Raw genomic sequence first — 17,489 nt, 5'->3', positions numbered from 1 at the left:
TTGATTCAAGGAATTTTTTAATTTCATTTTTATTTCTTCTATTACTCAGTCAATTTTGAGGAGAGTGTTATTCAGTTTCCATGAGTTTGCACTTTTTCCATTGGTCTCCTGAATGTTGATTTCTAATTTTATAGCATTGTGATCTGAGGGAATGCTTTGCAGTATTTCAGTGTTTTTAAATTAGTTGAGGCTTGTTTTGTGCCTAATATATGATCTATCTTGGAGAATGTTGCATGTGTGCTGGAAAAGAATGTAGATTTTACTGTTGTTGGGTGAAGTGCTCTGTAGATATGTATAAGGTCAAGTTGGTTGATCATGTTGTTTAGTTCTTCTGCATCTTTTTTTTTTTTTTTTCCATTTCTATCTTTTATTGAAAGTCGTGTCTCACCCACTTTTGCATATTTAATGGAAGAGCTTGGATGAGAACTCTGGTATCCTTAGAGCCTCTTCTGTACCTTTTCTGAATATCATGTTGATTCAACTAGACTGAGAGAGCCTGATTTTCTCTCTTTTTTTCAATGATAGTACTTTGGGGAAGAAAAAACAAAGTTTCATCCTGATGTATTCTTAGGAGAAGGAGTGATTTTAGGGAACCAGATCTAATTACCCAAATGGGAATTTATTTTGAATAAGCACCTGCATTTTCACTTGAACTTTAAAATGATTTTGAATCCCTGCTGTGAGTCAGAGTCTGTGCTTGCAGATTTGGATACAGGTAAGAAAATATGAACAAGCTTAGATTTGGAAAACTCATTCTCCATTTATCATCTCCTTTGTCTTCCATAGGATTATAGTGGTTTTTTTTTTTTTTTTTCTTCTTTCCTGAGCTTCTAGAATGTCTTCAGAGTATAGAACAGATGTGTTTCAAGTACTGTACTCAGCTAACTTTATTGATGGGAAGAAACCCATAGAGGGCTTTAGCTTCTCTTGGAAGTATCTTCTCATTGCTTCAAGTAGACAAAGGTAGTAGTTTAAGTTCTTCAAGTTGAAGAATCATGGAGAAAAAGTAAAATGGGAACCAATGTCTCCAGTAGATCTAGGTTCAATATTTTGTTCTTTCATTCCCTAATCTAGTTTGAATCAGATCCATTCTTAACAATGTCTTTCATTACTTCATAAGCCACGTTAACACATTCAGGCTATAGGGGCAAGCTTATGCATTGAATTTAGAAGTTGTGGCTTAAGAGTTATTGGATTCCCTACTGCAGAAATAGGTCAATGTCTTTGGCACTGAAACAGTCAAATTCAGTATCACACAAAAAAGAAAGCCATGTCAAGAAGGGGCACTTTTTATAAAGTTTTAGTAAAATTAGTGTAGTGATCTAGGAGTGGATACCAGTGAAATAAGTAACAGGAGGTAAAGAACCTAGACTTACTCCTGACTGGAACTAATTGGGGGAGCCGTGGTGCCATAGTGCAGTGAGTTTGGTTTTGGGATTTTTGGGAACTAATTGGGAGTCCCTGGGTGGTGCAAACGTTTAATGTGTACAGTTGCTAACCAAAAGGTTGGTAGTTCACGTCCATCCAGAGATGCTTTGGAAGAAAGGTCTGGTGATATGCTTTTGAAAAATCAGGCATTGTGGAGCACAGTTCTACTCTGATATACATGGGATTGCCATGAGTCAGAATCAACTCAACAGCAATTGGGCTTTTTAGACCCTTTTCTGTACCTCTAATTAAGTCAGTCACATCTCTCTGTTTATCTTCCCATCTGGACAATGAGAACCATTATATCTCTCCAACATACTTCTTAAGGCTTTAAAAACAATTTAAGCACTCTGATACTATTAATGGAATATATGTAACTAATATTTATTGTTAATATTAGCATAAACCAAAACCAAATTCACTGCCATTGAGTTGATTCTGACTCATAGTTACCCCCATTGGGTTTCCAAGGCTGTAAATCTTTATGGAAGTAGTCCACCCCATCTTCCTTCTGTGGAGCGGCTGGTGGGTTTGAACTACTGACCTTTTGGTTAGCAGCCAAATGCCTTATCCACTACACCACCAGAACTCCTTTCAATAAAAATTTATTTTGAGTCAAAAAAAAAAACAAAACAAAAAAAACCCACTAAGTTCATTGCTGTCAAGTAAGATCTGACTCATTGTGACCCTTCCTTGGGTTTCCGAGGTGGTATCACTATGGAAGTAGATTGCCCAGTCTTCCTTCCAGGAGTGGCTGGTGGGTTTGAATCGCCAGCCTTCTGATTAGCAGTCAAATGCCTTAGGCACTATGCCACCAGAGCTCCTATGAATAAATATAGCTAATATTTATGAAGTGTGTACTGTGTGCTAGATATATACATGTGTGTGTGTGTGTGTGTGTGTGTTTTCTAACCTTTTCATTCCTGGCAGCCACACTGTGAAGTGAGCTGGGTATTATTATCTACTCCAGACTAATGAAAAGACTGGATAAATGAGTAAGGCTCTAAGAGGTTAAGTCTTAACTCAAGATCATGTGCCTAATTAAGTGGTCCACCTGATTTTTCCAATAGTGTGAGGACTCAGCTGGTATACCTGGTTCCTGGCTGAACTCATTCAAGAGAGTGGTTCACTCAGCTCTTCATGACTGGGCAGGGCCTAAGGCAGCCAGAATCCCTGGCTGGCTGCTTTGGACTCCAAATTTTTAGCTCATTTTGGATTCTAAATACTCTCCAGATTACCCCAATATACTACAGAAATGTAGAATAATTTATTATGAGTATCATTATATGAAAAAGAATGGTAAGCTCCAAACTAGATTATTTTAATGTCTCAGACACCAGCTAAAGCATACTTGGCAGCTTTATAGAAAGTAACTAAGCCAAACCAAACTCACTGCCATTGAGTGAATTCCGACTCATAGTGACCCTTATTGGGTTTCCAAGGCTGTAAATCTTTATGGAAGCAGACTGTCCCATCTTTCTTCTACAGATTGGCTACTGGGTTCAAACCACTGACCTCTGGTTAGCAGCCAAATGCCTTAACCACCACACCACCAGCGCTTCTTATAGAAAGTAAAGAGCCCCACGAAACCATATTTACCAGTCCCATTTAACATCTTTGAAGATGATTTTTAATCACAGATGTAGGGTTTGTTCATTTTGTTGGTTTTTTACCCCAGCAATCTACAAGGCTGGTCTGTGAATTCACAGATAAGCATTTTTGTGTGTGTGTTTAGAGAACTTTGGTTTTATGTGGCTTAGGCCAGTCAGTAAGGGGCCCTGGTGGTGCTTTGGTTAAGGCACTGGCTGCTAACCGAAAGGTAGGTGGTTGGAGCCCTCCAGCTGCTCCATGGGAGGAAGATGAGGCAGTCTATTTCCATAAAGTTTACAGTGTTGGAAACCTGATGGGGTTAACTTTGAGTCAGAATCAGCTTGTCAGTGGATTTGGTTTTGGGTTTTTTAGGGTGGTTTCATACCCAACACTCAGTGTTCCTCAGTGCCAAACTTGAGATTTACTGTTTAGACCCTTCAGTGTCTATTGACTGGTTTGGCCAGATTGCCCTTTGTAATGAATTCCACATGTATTGAAAGAGTTAACCTTAATGAAGTGGCTTGGGGAGGACAAATTGATGAACCCTAGAGCCAGAATATGTTTGAACTCCATGAATTTAGATTTTGATCTATCTGCTCTGCATGATGAAAACAAATAATATTAATACTTGCCCACTGAGCAGAGGTCTTGCTATTCCCTGCTCTGAAACCTATGCTAGGCCTGCAATTCCTCTTTGTGCTCTATCCGTTAAAGTTCCTGCTTATTGAGCCAGAGAGAGTTTATTTGATTAACACTGAAAAGTTTCCAATGACACTATCTTAATGGTGTTAATTCTACTTAGATCAGCTCTTACTGTCCCCCTGATGTACACAGAGATTAAGATAGCTTTTGCCCTTTTCCTGACATTTGATGTTTGTTGAAGTGATAATCACACCAGTGGCTGAGGGCCGGATGTCCCTAGGAAAGAGGGAGCTCATATTTCATATCTGGTCTTAGTTCAGACAGAACTGGCCTCTGTCCACAAACCAGTTTAGTTCAGCTATTTGCTGAGAAGATAACGAATGTTAGAAAAACATTGAGTTTTTATAAGAAATACTTGCAGCTATCACTATTATTATTATTATTGTTTAACTCCTATTGGAGATGCATCTGTCACATCCATAGACACACAGGACTGTGAGAATTCCTTGGGCACTGGTTTCTGGTGCTGGTCTGTGACTTGGTGCTAGATGGCTACATAAGAGACATCTATGGGTCATGTTGAATATATAAATATGGTGGCCTAGAACAGAGCCTGGTAATCTGTGTTTTCTGATGTGCACTAGTTTGGGAAGGAGTAGATTACAATAGATTTCCTTTTTTTTTTTTTTTTCTTAAAAGTCCAATTTTCTAGCTACTTCACATAATATTTTTAACTCCAGTGGTCTTTCAGACATGCTGATATAACACAATCTTCTATGTCCCACCTTCATCCACTCATTTTACAAGTATTTCAATGCTGCCTAGAATGGGCTCCAGAGCTAAAATAAAAAGATCACAACACATGCAGTTCCAAGACTAAAGTCCCTTATGGCCTAGTCAGGAGATAATTAGGCAACAAAGCAACTACTGTACAACAATATAATTCTTGGAACTAAATTGCAGTGGGAGCAGGTGAACCTTGCTGGGAAAGTCAGGTAATGTGTCCTAGGGGAGAAACCCTTTCAGCTGAGGCCTAAAGGAGAGGCTGATTTTTGGATGCCTGGTTGCCACATGAGAAAGCAGAGAGTACACCTTTGCAAAGAGTTTGTGGCCAGAGAGGCTGATATGTCACAGGAACTATGTGTTTCTTAGTTTTACCCATGGTCATCAAGTTGATTCTGATTTATAGTGTCTCTATAGGACAGAGTAGAACTGCCGTATAGGGTTTTCAAGTCTGTAAATCATCATGGAAATACACCACCACATCTTTTTCTTGTGTAGCGTGGCTGGTGGGTTCGAACTACTGACGTTTTGGTTTGCACCTAAGCATTTTAACCACTGCACCATCAGGGCTCCTTTGTTAGTTTTACTACTGTATAAAATACGAGGCAGCACACAATAGAAATGAGACCAGGCATGCCAACAGAGACCAGGTCGTGAAGCGTTTGTCTATTACACATAGTGGGAGTTTGTATTTTACCTTATTAGCACATATGTAGTCCCCCTCACCCCCAAATGCCTCCTTGGTTTATATCTTTTTAAAAATCTTCTCCCTTGATAATATGATATGATGAAATCCCTTGTTCTCAATGCATTACCTTGGAAGCAGGATAAACTACGTGGTAATTTTCTATATCCCACCTGGGGCCCTTAGCTTCAATATTTATTTTCTGGACCTTTTCACTCTCTCATTTCTGAAGCCAGAAGTCATCCTGTTTGGGGGGCTTTCCCATAAGATGCTTACTCTATGTGAAAGTTAGTGTTTTTCAATAGGAGGCAAAGAATAATTTTCAAACGAATGATGATCATGGTTAGCCCTGAATATGAAGTCTTCTTGCCCTCAGCTACTGTCTAACTCAATGACCATGAATCCCCCATAGTCACGTAGATGTGGAAAATACTTCCCCTGGACAGTGCATGCCTTTTTTACACAGCTTTCCAGTTCTCCAGTTGCAAGTCTTCCATGCTTCCCAGTGTATTCATTCAATCCAGCTCCTTTCCAGAACCTACCAACTTACCGTGATTAGCCTACTTACCTCTCAAGCTTCATCAAGTGTACCTTCATGCCTAAGCTCCCTTCACACTGATTTTTTTCCCCATGTTTTCAACAAAACAAAAACTGCTACTTCCCGGTTTCTGCATTTGTTATTCCTTCTGCCTGCAAGTTCCCATCCCCCTCACCTGATTACATTGTTGTTCCTTAAATAGGCCTTTTCCAGCCTCTATATAAATAAGCCTATCCCTTCCCCCCATTCTGTAACATTTAATACAATTTCATATTGTTTTATTTGTTTACTTCACTTGATTTCATTTTTTTCTAGGCTTCCCTTTTAAGCTGCATGAAAGGAATGACTTTGTGTGACTCATTCACCACTGTATCTTCCACATACCTATATAATAACCTACTGCTGTCAACTCCATCCTGACTAATAGTGACCATATGGAACAGAATAAAACCACCCCATAGGGTTTTCAAGGCTATAGTCTTTGCAGAAGCAGATTGGCACATCTTTCTCCTGGGGAGCTGCTTAATGGGTTAGAACTGCTGACCTTTTAATTAGTAGCCAAATACTTAACCACTGAGCCACCAGAACTCTTCCAACTATTTAATAGTAACTGTTTTTGAATTATCTTCATCCACATTTTACTTGTGTATGATATTGTTTGGAAAAAAATTTTTTAAATATATATATATGTATCTATGTATAGATAGATATAGATAGATAATCTCAAACCAGTTGCTGTGATGCTGGAAGCTATGCCACCGTTATTACAAATGCCAGCGGGGTAAACTATGGTGGACAGACTTCAGCAGTTTCCAGACTGAAACAGGCTGGGAAGAAGGATGTGGTGATGTACTTCTGAAAAAATTGGCTTTAAAATATATTAAATAGATGTATTTAAATAGCTTTAGAATATATTTGTATTTTTTTGTTGTTGGATCCATTACCAAATTTTGTCTAAGTTATAATTTTTAAGAAAATTTTATTTCTCATGTACTAAAAGTAATAAAATGCATTTTATAAAATGGGAGAAATACTGAGTATAACAAAACAAACATAAATCTTGCATAATTTCTTCATCCTGAGTTAACTACTATGGATATTTTGTCTTATTTCCATCTTGTAGTTTTCTTACATGTTCTACAACTTAGTGTGCAAATATGAATGCATGTATAAGTATTCTTATTTTTAGCATAACATGATTTAAGCATGTTCTCATGTCATTATAAATACGTTTTAAAGCCTGTTTCATTGTATACATGATCTTAAGTTCTATTTTTGAGAATCATTGTTGAGTGCCAACACAATACCAAATAGTGTTCTAGGCACTGACATATAAGTTGCCCTACTTCAAATATGCAGTCATTACTGAATCAGGACCCACCAGCCACTCCTCGGAAGGAAGGTTGGGCAATCCTACTTCCGTAGTGATACTGCCTCGGAAACCCAAGAAGGGGTCGCTATGAGTTGGGTTTGACTCGACAGTACATAACAACAACAACAACAACTGAATCAGGAACTGATAGGTGGCTTGGAAGGAAGGTTGGGCAATCTACTTCCATAGCAATATCGCCTTGGAAACCCAAGGAGGTGTTGCTATGAGTCAGGGTGACTCCATGACACATAGCAACAACCACAACAACATGATAGGTGGCAGAAGCAATAGAGAAAACTCCAGAATAATTTGAATGAGGGACAAACAAGAAAAACTAAATCTCCAACGAGTATAACTAGTTTGAATATTCAGTACATTAAGCAACAGATGTGTTTAATAAGTGTGTTTCTAGCAGACCTCTACCAACATTGACTTGGCAAAACTTTGGAGGACCAATTTCCCTGAAATTCTGCCTGTGAGAATAACTTGTGTTTTCCTTATTTTCTAGAGTGACCGTCTTCTTATCAAGGGAGGCAGAATCGTCAACGATGATCAATCTTTTTATGCTGATATTTATATGGAAGATGGCTTAATAAAGTATGTATACAGAGCCCTTCTCTTTATCTCTTTTACTTCTTCTTTTCATTAGAGGCTCAAAAAGAAGCCTGCTTCTTTTGACCCACTAGAATGGCTGTTCTCTGTGTATCATTTCTCTTTCTTAAAAAATGAGGTTTTATTTTAGCCCTTACATCTAGATGCACATAATCCCTTAAAAGTGAGAGGCAACCTTAATTCTCAGTATTTTGATTATATAAGTGAAGCAAAAAAAAAAAAACAAAACCTGCGTTTAATCAACAGAATGATGTTGTAGGCCCCTTTGTGCAAGCTGCATTGATGGACATTCCACAGGAACATATGGCCACTGTCATCAAGGATACTGAAAAAGGGGCACAAATTAGAAAACCAGTTACCATTGAGTCAATCTTTAAGTGAGGTCCCTGTGTGGCACAGATGGTTTGCACTTACTGGAAGATTGGCAGTTCAACCCACCCAGCAACACCACAGAAGACTCATGGCAACTACATGTGTGTAAGAGTAGAACTGGGTTCCATAGGATTTTCAGTAGCTGATTTTTGCCAGATCTTTCTTCCAAGGCGTCTCTGCATGGACTTGAACTTCCAAGCTTTGGATTAGCAGGTTTGTGCCTTAAAAGTTTGTGCCACCCAGGGACTCAGCCAGCAACCTAAAATGATAAGATCCCTGTAATAGGTACAAAAAGAATTGGAATGAGAATAAGTGATTTAAAAGTACATAGAAAGGAGAAATCCTTTCATAGGTCAGGTTTTGGGGAGGAGAGGCATTTGGACTGAACTTTGAGAAAGATTTAGATAGGCAGAGCACAGACATAGTATGCATTTTAAGCATGATTTTCAGTAGACATTAAGGACATATAATTGCTTTGGGAAATGGTTTGTTATTGGATGGTTATAAATAGCACAATCAGGTTAGCTATGTGTAGGTTCCTCATTTAGGGAACTTTAAAAAGAGAATTTGATTTGCATATAGCCTTTCATCATATAAAAGAATGTACACTACCACACTGATATGTTGTATGAGACTGATATATCCAACACATCCTATTAGCCATCTCTAGCATTTTCAGTTATATTTTTATATTACTTAGCTTCATTGACTAGTAGAAGGATTCTGGTCATAGGAGATCTCTTACTCTGAAAGCTTGTCTTATATATAACTTTCTGTAGCCAGCTTATCCTTGCTAGGCCTCAGGTCTAGGTTGACTTCATGTTCTATATGCTGTCAGGACACTCTTTGTTTATATTACTCAAAGAAATTCTAAGACTGTTAGCCCCTCTTGAGAACAAGACCATAGTTTTTTTTTTTTGTTGTTGTTGTTCCTTTTAATCATCTCATCCCCAGTGCTTAACCTAGTGTTCATCTAAAGGCATTCATAACAGTGTCCTTCAATAGGTGTTGCAAATCATTTCTGATCAGCTGGTAACTGAAAGATTGTTGGTTCAAACCCACCCAGTGTCAACACAGAAGAAATGGTGTGGTAATTTTTTTTCTGTAAAGGGTACAGCCAACAAAACCCTTTGGAGCAATTCTACTCTGTAATACATGGGGTTGCCATGAGTCAGAATCGACTCAACAACACAGGACGACAACAACACTTTTAAAAGAGTATGTAGTATGTGCCAGACATTGTGTTAAATGCTTTACTAGCCATATCTCATTTAATTTCACATCAGTCTTATGAAGTTTTTTTTTTTTTGGTTTTTCTCAGATTGGAAAGAGACACAAAGAGAGGAAGTAATCTGCTAAATTATGTTATGAATGTTATGAATGAATGGCTGGATGGACAAAACAAGAATGAAAATAATAGTCTCAGTTGCCTTGCCAATTTATATCATTACTCTTTCCTATTCAAAACCAAACCAAACTCACCACCCTCGAGTTAGTCCCAACTCATAGTGAGCCCCCTCTTGGGTTTCCTGGGCAGTATCTCTATGGAAGTAAATTGCCCAGTCTTCCTTCCAACGAGTGGCTGGTGGGTTTGAACCACCGGCCTTCTGGTTAGCAGTCAAATGCCTTAGGCGCTATGCTAGCAAAGCGCCCTCTTTCCTTTTAGAAGTAAGATAAATGGAAGTACCAATCAAGCTAACCAATAGAAAAAAATAATAACTTCTTTAAGATATAAACCAAAATTTATTTTATATTTTTTCTATTACTACAAAATGTTACATATAGTTGACTATCTTTGGAGATAGTAAGCTCTCTCATTTAGAGATTTATGTGGTTGTTGTTGTTGTTGTTATGTGCCGTCCAGTCAGCCCTGACTCATAGCGACCGCTTCTTGGGTTTCCGAGGCAGTATCACTATGGAAGTAGATTGCCCAACCTTCCTTCTGAGGAGTGGCTGGTGGGTTGAACCGCCAGCCTTCTGGTTAGCAGTCAAGTGCCTTAGGCACTATGCTACCAGAGCTCCTTAGAGATTTATAGATATGAAAAAAAAAAAAAAAAAAAATTGGTACTTTATGCTCCTTTCCCCTTTTGGAGATCATGGCAGGCATCACTAATTGATTACAGAACTTTTTGCTGTGCTGCCTTGAACACAGGATCGGAGTGCATCTTCATTTTGTGTTTCTGGCATCCACTGTTAGATTGAATCCTTCTCACCACCTCTGTTAGAATAGCCTGGAAGGCCGCTTGCCTAGGATGGTTTAGAAGGAACTTATTCTTCAGGTGTGTGTATTGGTGAAAGAAAAGTTTTGATAAACATGATTTTCATCCAGTCCTGAAATTTGGTATAAATCCAACAACATTCTTAACTCCTAGGGCAGAAAACCACAAATAATTTCTTTCAACTGTTATACAGTTGTTTGTCTGGGAATATTGTGGAATGCCTTCTGTGTTCAGGGAGGGTGTCCAAGACACTGTGTCACATACTATGTAGATATCAGTGGGACACAAATCATCATGCTCCCTGCACTCAAGGATTTTACAGTGTTTTGTGTTAGCTGAGATATTTGTAAAAGGAGCTCTGGTGGTACAATGGTTAAGACATTTGGATGCTAACCAGAAGATCATCAGTTCAAACCCACCAACTGCTCCATGGGAGAAAGATGAGGTAGTCTGCTTCCATAAAGAATTACAGCCTTGGAAACCCTATTAGGCAGTTCTATTCTGTCCTATAGGGCTGTTATGAGTCAGAATTAACTCGATGGCAGTGAGTTTGTTTTTTGGTGGGTTGTAGATATCTCTAAGTACACAAAGGAGCTAACAATATAAAATACTAAATTAGAAGAGTAGATGGTAAGTGCAAAGAGATTCAAAGGGGGGACAAAGCTATGTAGGAAGAGGGTGCCCATTAATTATAATAGCTTATGCTTATTGAATTTCTTTATACTTGACAGTTTTCTTTGCGTTCAACAAGTATTAACACATTTAATCTATACAACATCCCTAGGAGCTGTTCTTATTGCATTTTGCAGATGAAATAATTGAAGCATGGGAAGATTAAGTAACTTGGCCAAAGACACACAACTAGTAAATGGGAGAGCCTAGTTTGTGAATCTAGATAGGCTGCAGCCAGAGTTTACCCATACTCTTAATAATTAGAGTAGAAACTTGACAGAGAAGGTGAGATTAGAGCTGAGCTTTCAAAAATGCATGTAACCCTGATTAAAATGGTAGAGAAAAAAGGGAAAGGCCTTTCTATTTCAGATTTGGTATATTATACTGCTTATTAAAATAGGTAATATCATTTGGGAAAATACAGAGACCAGGGATTTCTTCATGTCCTTAGTTCTAGCTTTTCTTCAGAGGAAAATCAGTTGTAGGGAGAAATGGGAATGGAACTGGCAAGTATCTGGACATCTAGGATGAGGTTAAGATTGGAGGCTGTGTACTTTTTCACGGTGTTTTCTAAACTATGGTGTCTCTGGAATGGCCTGGTGATGTAGTAAAGTTGAGCTTGGAGATGTCAGGGATGCTTTATTTTAGTTGCAGAACTAACAGCTTGGCAGGCCAATGGTGGACTTCTCATTGCCCACTTCTGAGCGTCTTTCCTGGCTGGCTTTGAGCAAAAGGGGAAAATATTCATGCTTTCATGCTACTGGCAGTAGAGTACATGTATTCACAACATACTATTGTTGGCAGCTATTGAATTGGTGCCCAATTCATGGCTATCCCATGCACAAGGGAACAGAATGTTGGCCTGGCTCTATACCATCCCCATGATTGTTTGTGAATTGTTATCCATAGGGTTTTCATTGGCTGATTGTTGAAAGTAGATTACCAGACCTTTCTAGTCAGGAAGTGCTGCTGAAACATCATACAAACCTCCACTGAAAGGTAGGTGATGGCTGCAGATGAAATGTATTGGCCAAGAATTGAACCCTGGTCTACCAGATGAAAGGCAAGACTCTACCACTGAACCACCAATGCATCATCCACAATGTAGCAGATATTTAATGATTAAAAAACAAAAACAAAAACAAAAAAAAAAACCTCTGCCCAGTGGTTTAGGAATCATAGATCCACCTGGAATCAATATTGGATAGATTTAACTAGCTGTATAATTAAGGATATGAAATCATATGTAAGCCAAGGAACTTTGAATTGTCTACAAGGTAACACTGTGTAGGGAACAATTGTTTGTCACTTTCCTTGTGTGGTTTGCCCTTGGTGTACTCACTGGCTTACTCTGCGCCTGAGTCTCTTTTTTACTGTGATGCTTGGAAGCTTCCCAAGCAAAACTGTGTCTGGTGGAGGTTGTCAAAATCACCTTGGTCTGAAGTTTCTCTTGAGATACTGGCTGCTCAAAAGCAGATGGTGCTGGAAACAGCTGCTTCTCTGACTTCTTCCTTGAAAATCTTCCTCCAGCTATGACTGACTGACAAATTAGCAGAGAAGGGTGGAATAGGAAGTGAAGACTGAGGTGGAAAATAAATCAGTCAGATTCCTTCTCATTAGATAAGACAACCATGTTTCCATATTTGTTCTTTAACTAAATTCATCATCTCCTTCAATCTCTCTTGACATTTCATTATTTTATACTCTAGATCCTTCTCCAAATGATGTCCATTGATGTGGCATTGATGTCCACACTTTACCCTTAAGCAAAAAACAAAAGTAAAAGAAATAATGCAAACAATTATATTTGTTCAACAAAGTATTTATTATGCCCACTATATTCTGGACTCTTCAAACTGAGTTATAATATTAAGTCAGATAAACACATGGATCCCCACACACTGCCTCAGTTTTGTATCTATAAAAGTTGTTTTCTGTTTATATACCAGTTGCCATCAAGTCAAGTCAACTCCAGCTCATGCTAACCCCAAATACACTTTGTCAGAGTAGAACTGTGCTCCATTGTTTGTTGTTGTTGTTGTTGTTATTTGGGTGAAAATTTACAGAGCAAATTCACTTTCCATACACCAGTTCACATAAACTTTGTCTCATGACATTGACCACAATTCACCACAATGCAACAGCGCCTCACCCACTTCCTCTTGACTGTCACCTCTTCCCTGTGTCCATTCCTTCATGCACTCCTGCCCCCTGAGCTGTCTCCCTGTGCATAAACAGCCCTTCTTTCTCCCATGATTGTTCTCTCCAAGGAGTGTGTCTACCTCAGGTAAATGTTCAACTCATATGCCTGTCTTTTGTTTGGCTGGAAGCCACAGTTGTGGGTTCAGTTCCAGACCTGAAGGGCAGCTAGGGGCCATAGTCTCAGTGGTTCCACCAGGCTCTATCAGACCAGCAAACCTAGTCACCCCCCCCCTTTTTTTTCCCAAATGATTTTGAGTTTTGTTCCACATTGTTCTCCCTCTCTATCCAGGATCTCCTACATAGATACCCCTCCGAGTGGTTGACATTAGTAGCCAGGCACTATCTAGTTCTTCTGGTCTCACAGTCATATAGGCTGTGGATTGTATGGTGTACCAGTTGCTAGGACTAATTCTTTCCATGAATCTTTGGTTTTCTTCATTCTTCTTTGCTCTGGATGAGGAGAGACCCCTTGTTGCATCTAGATGGCTTCTTGCAAGCTTTTAAGATCCCAGTTTCTACTCACCAAAGTAGGAGGTGGAACAATGTTTTGTGTAGTATGTTTTGCCAGTTGAGCTTGACATCCCCTGCGACTATGATCCTGAGCTACATTGGGTTTTTAATGGTTAATTTTTCTGAAGTAGTTTGTCAGGCCCTTCTGCTGAGCTACCCCTGGATAGACTTGAATCTCTGCAGCCTTTTGATTAACAGCCTAGCATGCTAAACATTTGCACCACCCAAGGGCTCCTTTGTATATATAGACCAAAAACCCACTGCCATCAAGTTGATTCTGACCCTTAGCGACCCTTTAGGACAGAGTAGAACTGCCCCTTTGGGTTTCTGAAGCTATAAATCTTTATGGAAGCAGACTGCCTCATCTTTCTCTTGCAGGACACCTGGTGGTTTTGAACCACTGACCTTTTGACTAGCAGCTGAATGCTTTAATTACTATCCCACCAGAACTCCATTCTGTATATATGTTGTTGTTGTTAGGTGCTATCAAGTTAGCTCCAACTGATAGTGACCCTATGTACAACAGAATGAAATAGTGCCCAGTCCAGAGCCATCCTCATAATCCTTGCTACGTTGAAGCCTATATGTATATATCCAAAACACAAAACAAAACAAAACAAAAAATTAAACTCACTGCCATCAGGTCTATTCCAACCCATAGTGACCTTTATTATGTTTCCAAGGCTATAAATCTTCAGAAGAGCAGACTGTCTTGTCTTTCTTCTGTGGAATGGTTGGTGGGTTTGAACCACTGACCTTTTGGTTAGCAGCCGAATGCCTTAACTACTGCACCACCAGAGCTCCTTATACATATATACCTGCCTTTATTTCTTCTAGATTGTCAAACTCATGAATTATTTGCAAAGATTCCTCTGATAAACACAAGTTGCAATGTTTAAAATCCTTATAATACTGTGCTTGTCTTGGAAGTTGTTCTTTTAAACTGCCAGTTGTTTCAATGTCTTACCAGGCAAATTGGAGACAATCTGATTGTTCCTGGAGGAGTGAAGACCATTGAGGCCAATGGGAAGATGGTGATTCCAGGAGGCATTGATGTCCACACTCATTTCCAGATGCCATATAAAGGGATGACCACAGTAGATGACTTCTTCCAAGGGACAAAGGCTGCCTTAGCAGGTGGCACCACCATGATCAGTAAGTCCACAGATTTTACAAGTAACTGTTCTTATGAAGCGTGTGATTAATATGTGAACCATAATGCTTTCTGATAATATGTAAATTTACTGCCATTAAGTTGATTCTGACTAACAACAACCCTAGAGTACAGAGTAGAACTGCTCCATAGGGTTTCCAAGGCTGTAAATCTTTATGGAAGCAGACTGTCACATCTTTCTCCAGTGGAGTGGCTGGTGGGTTTGAACAGCTGACCATTGGCTTAACAGCCAAGTCCTTAGCCACTGCACCACCAGGGCTCCTTATGATAACTTGTACACAAAATAACCCACTGGTGTTGAGTTGGTTCTGACTCATAGAGACACCCATTGGATATCCAAGGCTATAAATCTTTATGGAAGCAGATATTCTCATCTTCCTTCCACATAACAGCTGGTGGGTTTGAACCACTGACCTCTTGGTTAGCATCCAAATGCCTTACCTGCTACACCACCAGAGCTCCTTGATAACCTGTACACTTCTCTAATGTCAGCTTTGAAGACTTTCTGTCAGATGGAGCCTGAGAACATAAGGTGGTGATGTTAGTGTAGCCATCAAGTTGGGTCTGACTTACAGCAACCCTTTGTGCAAACAACATAACAAAGCCTTACACACTCCTGCTCCATCCTCATAATCATTGGCATATTTGAGTCCATTGTTACTGCCATTGTATAGTATCTTCCAGTCTAGGATGTTCTTCTAGCACTATTTCAGACAGTACTCCATCGTGATCCATAAGGTTTTCATTTGCTAGCTATTATTTTTATTATTTATTTACTTTTATTGGCTTTTTTTTTTTAAATTTTCATTTAAAAAAATAAATTGTGCAGTGTTCTCTCCCCTCCCCTCCTACCCCTGGTAATCAACAAATAAGTTTCCTTCCATGTATATACCTTTCCTTGACTTTTTACAATAATGAACTAGTACAATATCTGTCCTTCTATGATTGACTTATTTCACTCAGCATAATGTCCTCCAAGTTCATCCACATTAGGCAGTATTTTACAGATTCTACTTTATTCTTTAGTGTTGCATAGTATTCCATTGTGTGTATGTACATCCTTATGCTGATGGCCACCTAGGTTGTTTCCATCTTTTTGCTACTGTAAATAGTGCTGCAATGAACATGAGTGTGCATATATCTGTTCTTGTCCTAGCTCTCACTTCTTTAGGATATATACCTAGTAATGGGATTGCTAGGAGCTCTAAGTGTCTAAGGCATTTGACTCTTAACCAGGAGGCTGGCGGTTCAAACCCACCTTGCCACTCCTTGGAAGGAAGATTGGGCAATCTATTTCCGTAGTGATACCATCTTGGAAACCAAGGAGGGTGCACTGTGAGTAGGATCCTACTTCATAGCAGTGAATTTGGTTTTTATTTGGTAGTGGGATTTCTGGATCAAATTGTATTTCTAATTCCAACATTTTAAGGAATCACCATACTACTTTCCACAGTGATTGTATCATTTTACAACCCCACCAGAAGTGTATGTAAGTCCCAATCTCTCCATTTGTTATTTTCTGTGTTGTTGAACTTTGCTATTACTGCTGGGGCCTGATGGTAACTCATTGTTGATTTGATTTACATCACTCTAATCCCTAATGATTGTGAACATTTCTTCATGTGTTTGTTGGCTGCCTGAATATCCTCTTTGGTGAAGTGTCTATTCATGCATTCTGCCCATTTTTTAATTGAATTGTTTGTCTTTTTGTTGTTGAGGTGTTGGAGTTTTGTATAAATTTTAGACATAAGTCCCTTGTCATATATGTTGTTGCCGAATATTTTTTCCCAATCTATAGGTTCTCTTTTTACTCTTTTGGAGAAGTCTTTTGAAGCACACAAAACTTTAATTTTTAGGTTCCAATTCATCTAACTTATCTTCTGCTGTTTGTGCATTGTGAGTTATGCTTGACAGTCTATTTATACCATAAATGAGGGCCCTAAATTTGCCCCTAATTTTTCCTTAAGGAATTTAATAGTTTTAAGTTTCACATTTAAGTCTTTGATCCATCTGGAATTAGTTTTTGTGTATGGTATAAAGTATAGATCTTGTTTCACTTTTCTCAAATGGATATCTAGTTTTGCCAGCACCATTTTTAAAGAGACCATTTCTTCCCTATTTAATGGATTTTAGCATTTTGTCAAAAATCACCTGACCAGAAGTCGATGGATCTGTTTCTGGGTTCTCGATTCTATTCCACTGGTCTATGTGTGTGTCATTGTACTAATACCAGGCTGTTTTGACTACTGTGGCTGTATAGTAGGTTTTGAGATCTGGGAGCGTGAGACCTCCTCCTTTGTTCTTCTTCTTCAATATTGCTTTGCTTATCTGATGTCTCTTTCCTTTCCATAGAAAATTAGTGATTGCTTTTTCCATATCATTAAAGAATGTTATTGGGATCTGAATTGGGATTGCATTGAATGTATAGATTGCTTTGGGTAGAACTGACATTTTCACAATGTTCAATCTTCTCATCCATGAGCATGATGTATTTGTCCATTTACGTACATCTCTTATGGTTTCTTGAAGTAGTATTTTGTAGTTTTCTTTGAAGAAGTCTTTTGTATCCCTAGTGAGATTTATTCCCAAGTATTTTATTTTTATTTATTTATTTTTTTGGTAGCTATTGTAAACGGAGGAGCTCTGATGGTGCACTGCCTAAGGCATTTGACTGCTAACCAGAAGGCTGG

At 38.8% G+C, this 17,489-nt stretch overlaps 1 protein-coding gene across 1 annotated transcript in view; it reads left to right on the top strand.

Annotated features, from left to right (window-relative positions):
• DPYSL3 (dihydropyrimidinase like 3) overlaps positions 1-17,489 on the top strand; it is a 195,736-nt gene that overhangs the window by 133,619 nt on the left and 44,628 nt on the right. Inside the window, exons 2-3 of the mRNA XM_007949131.1 lie at positions 7,547-7,635; positions 14,596-14,780. Of these exons, the coding sequence (XP_007947322.1) occupies positions 7,547-7,635; positions 14,596-14,780 (274 nt within the window). The remainder of the gene's footprint in view (positions 1-7,546; positions 7,636-14,595; positions 14,781-17,489) is intronic.

This window comes from Orycteropus afer, unplaced genomic scaffold (assembly GCF_000298275.1).
Source record: "Orycteropus afer afer isolate SDZICR_OR568_19922 unplaced genomic scaffold, OryAfe1.0 scaffold00238, whole genome shotgun sequence".
Lineage (NCBI taxonomy): Eukaryota > Metazoa > Chordata > Mammalia > Tubulidentata > Orycteropodidae > Orycteropus > Orycteropus afer.
Note: the sequence above shows the minus strand (reverse complement) of the source record. Positions and strands in the feature narration are given on the sequence as shown.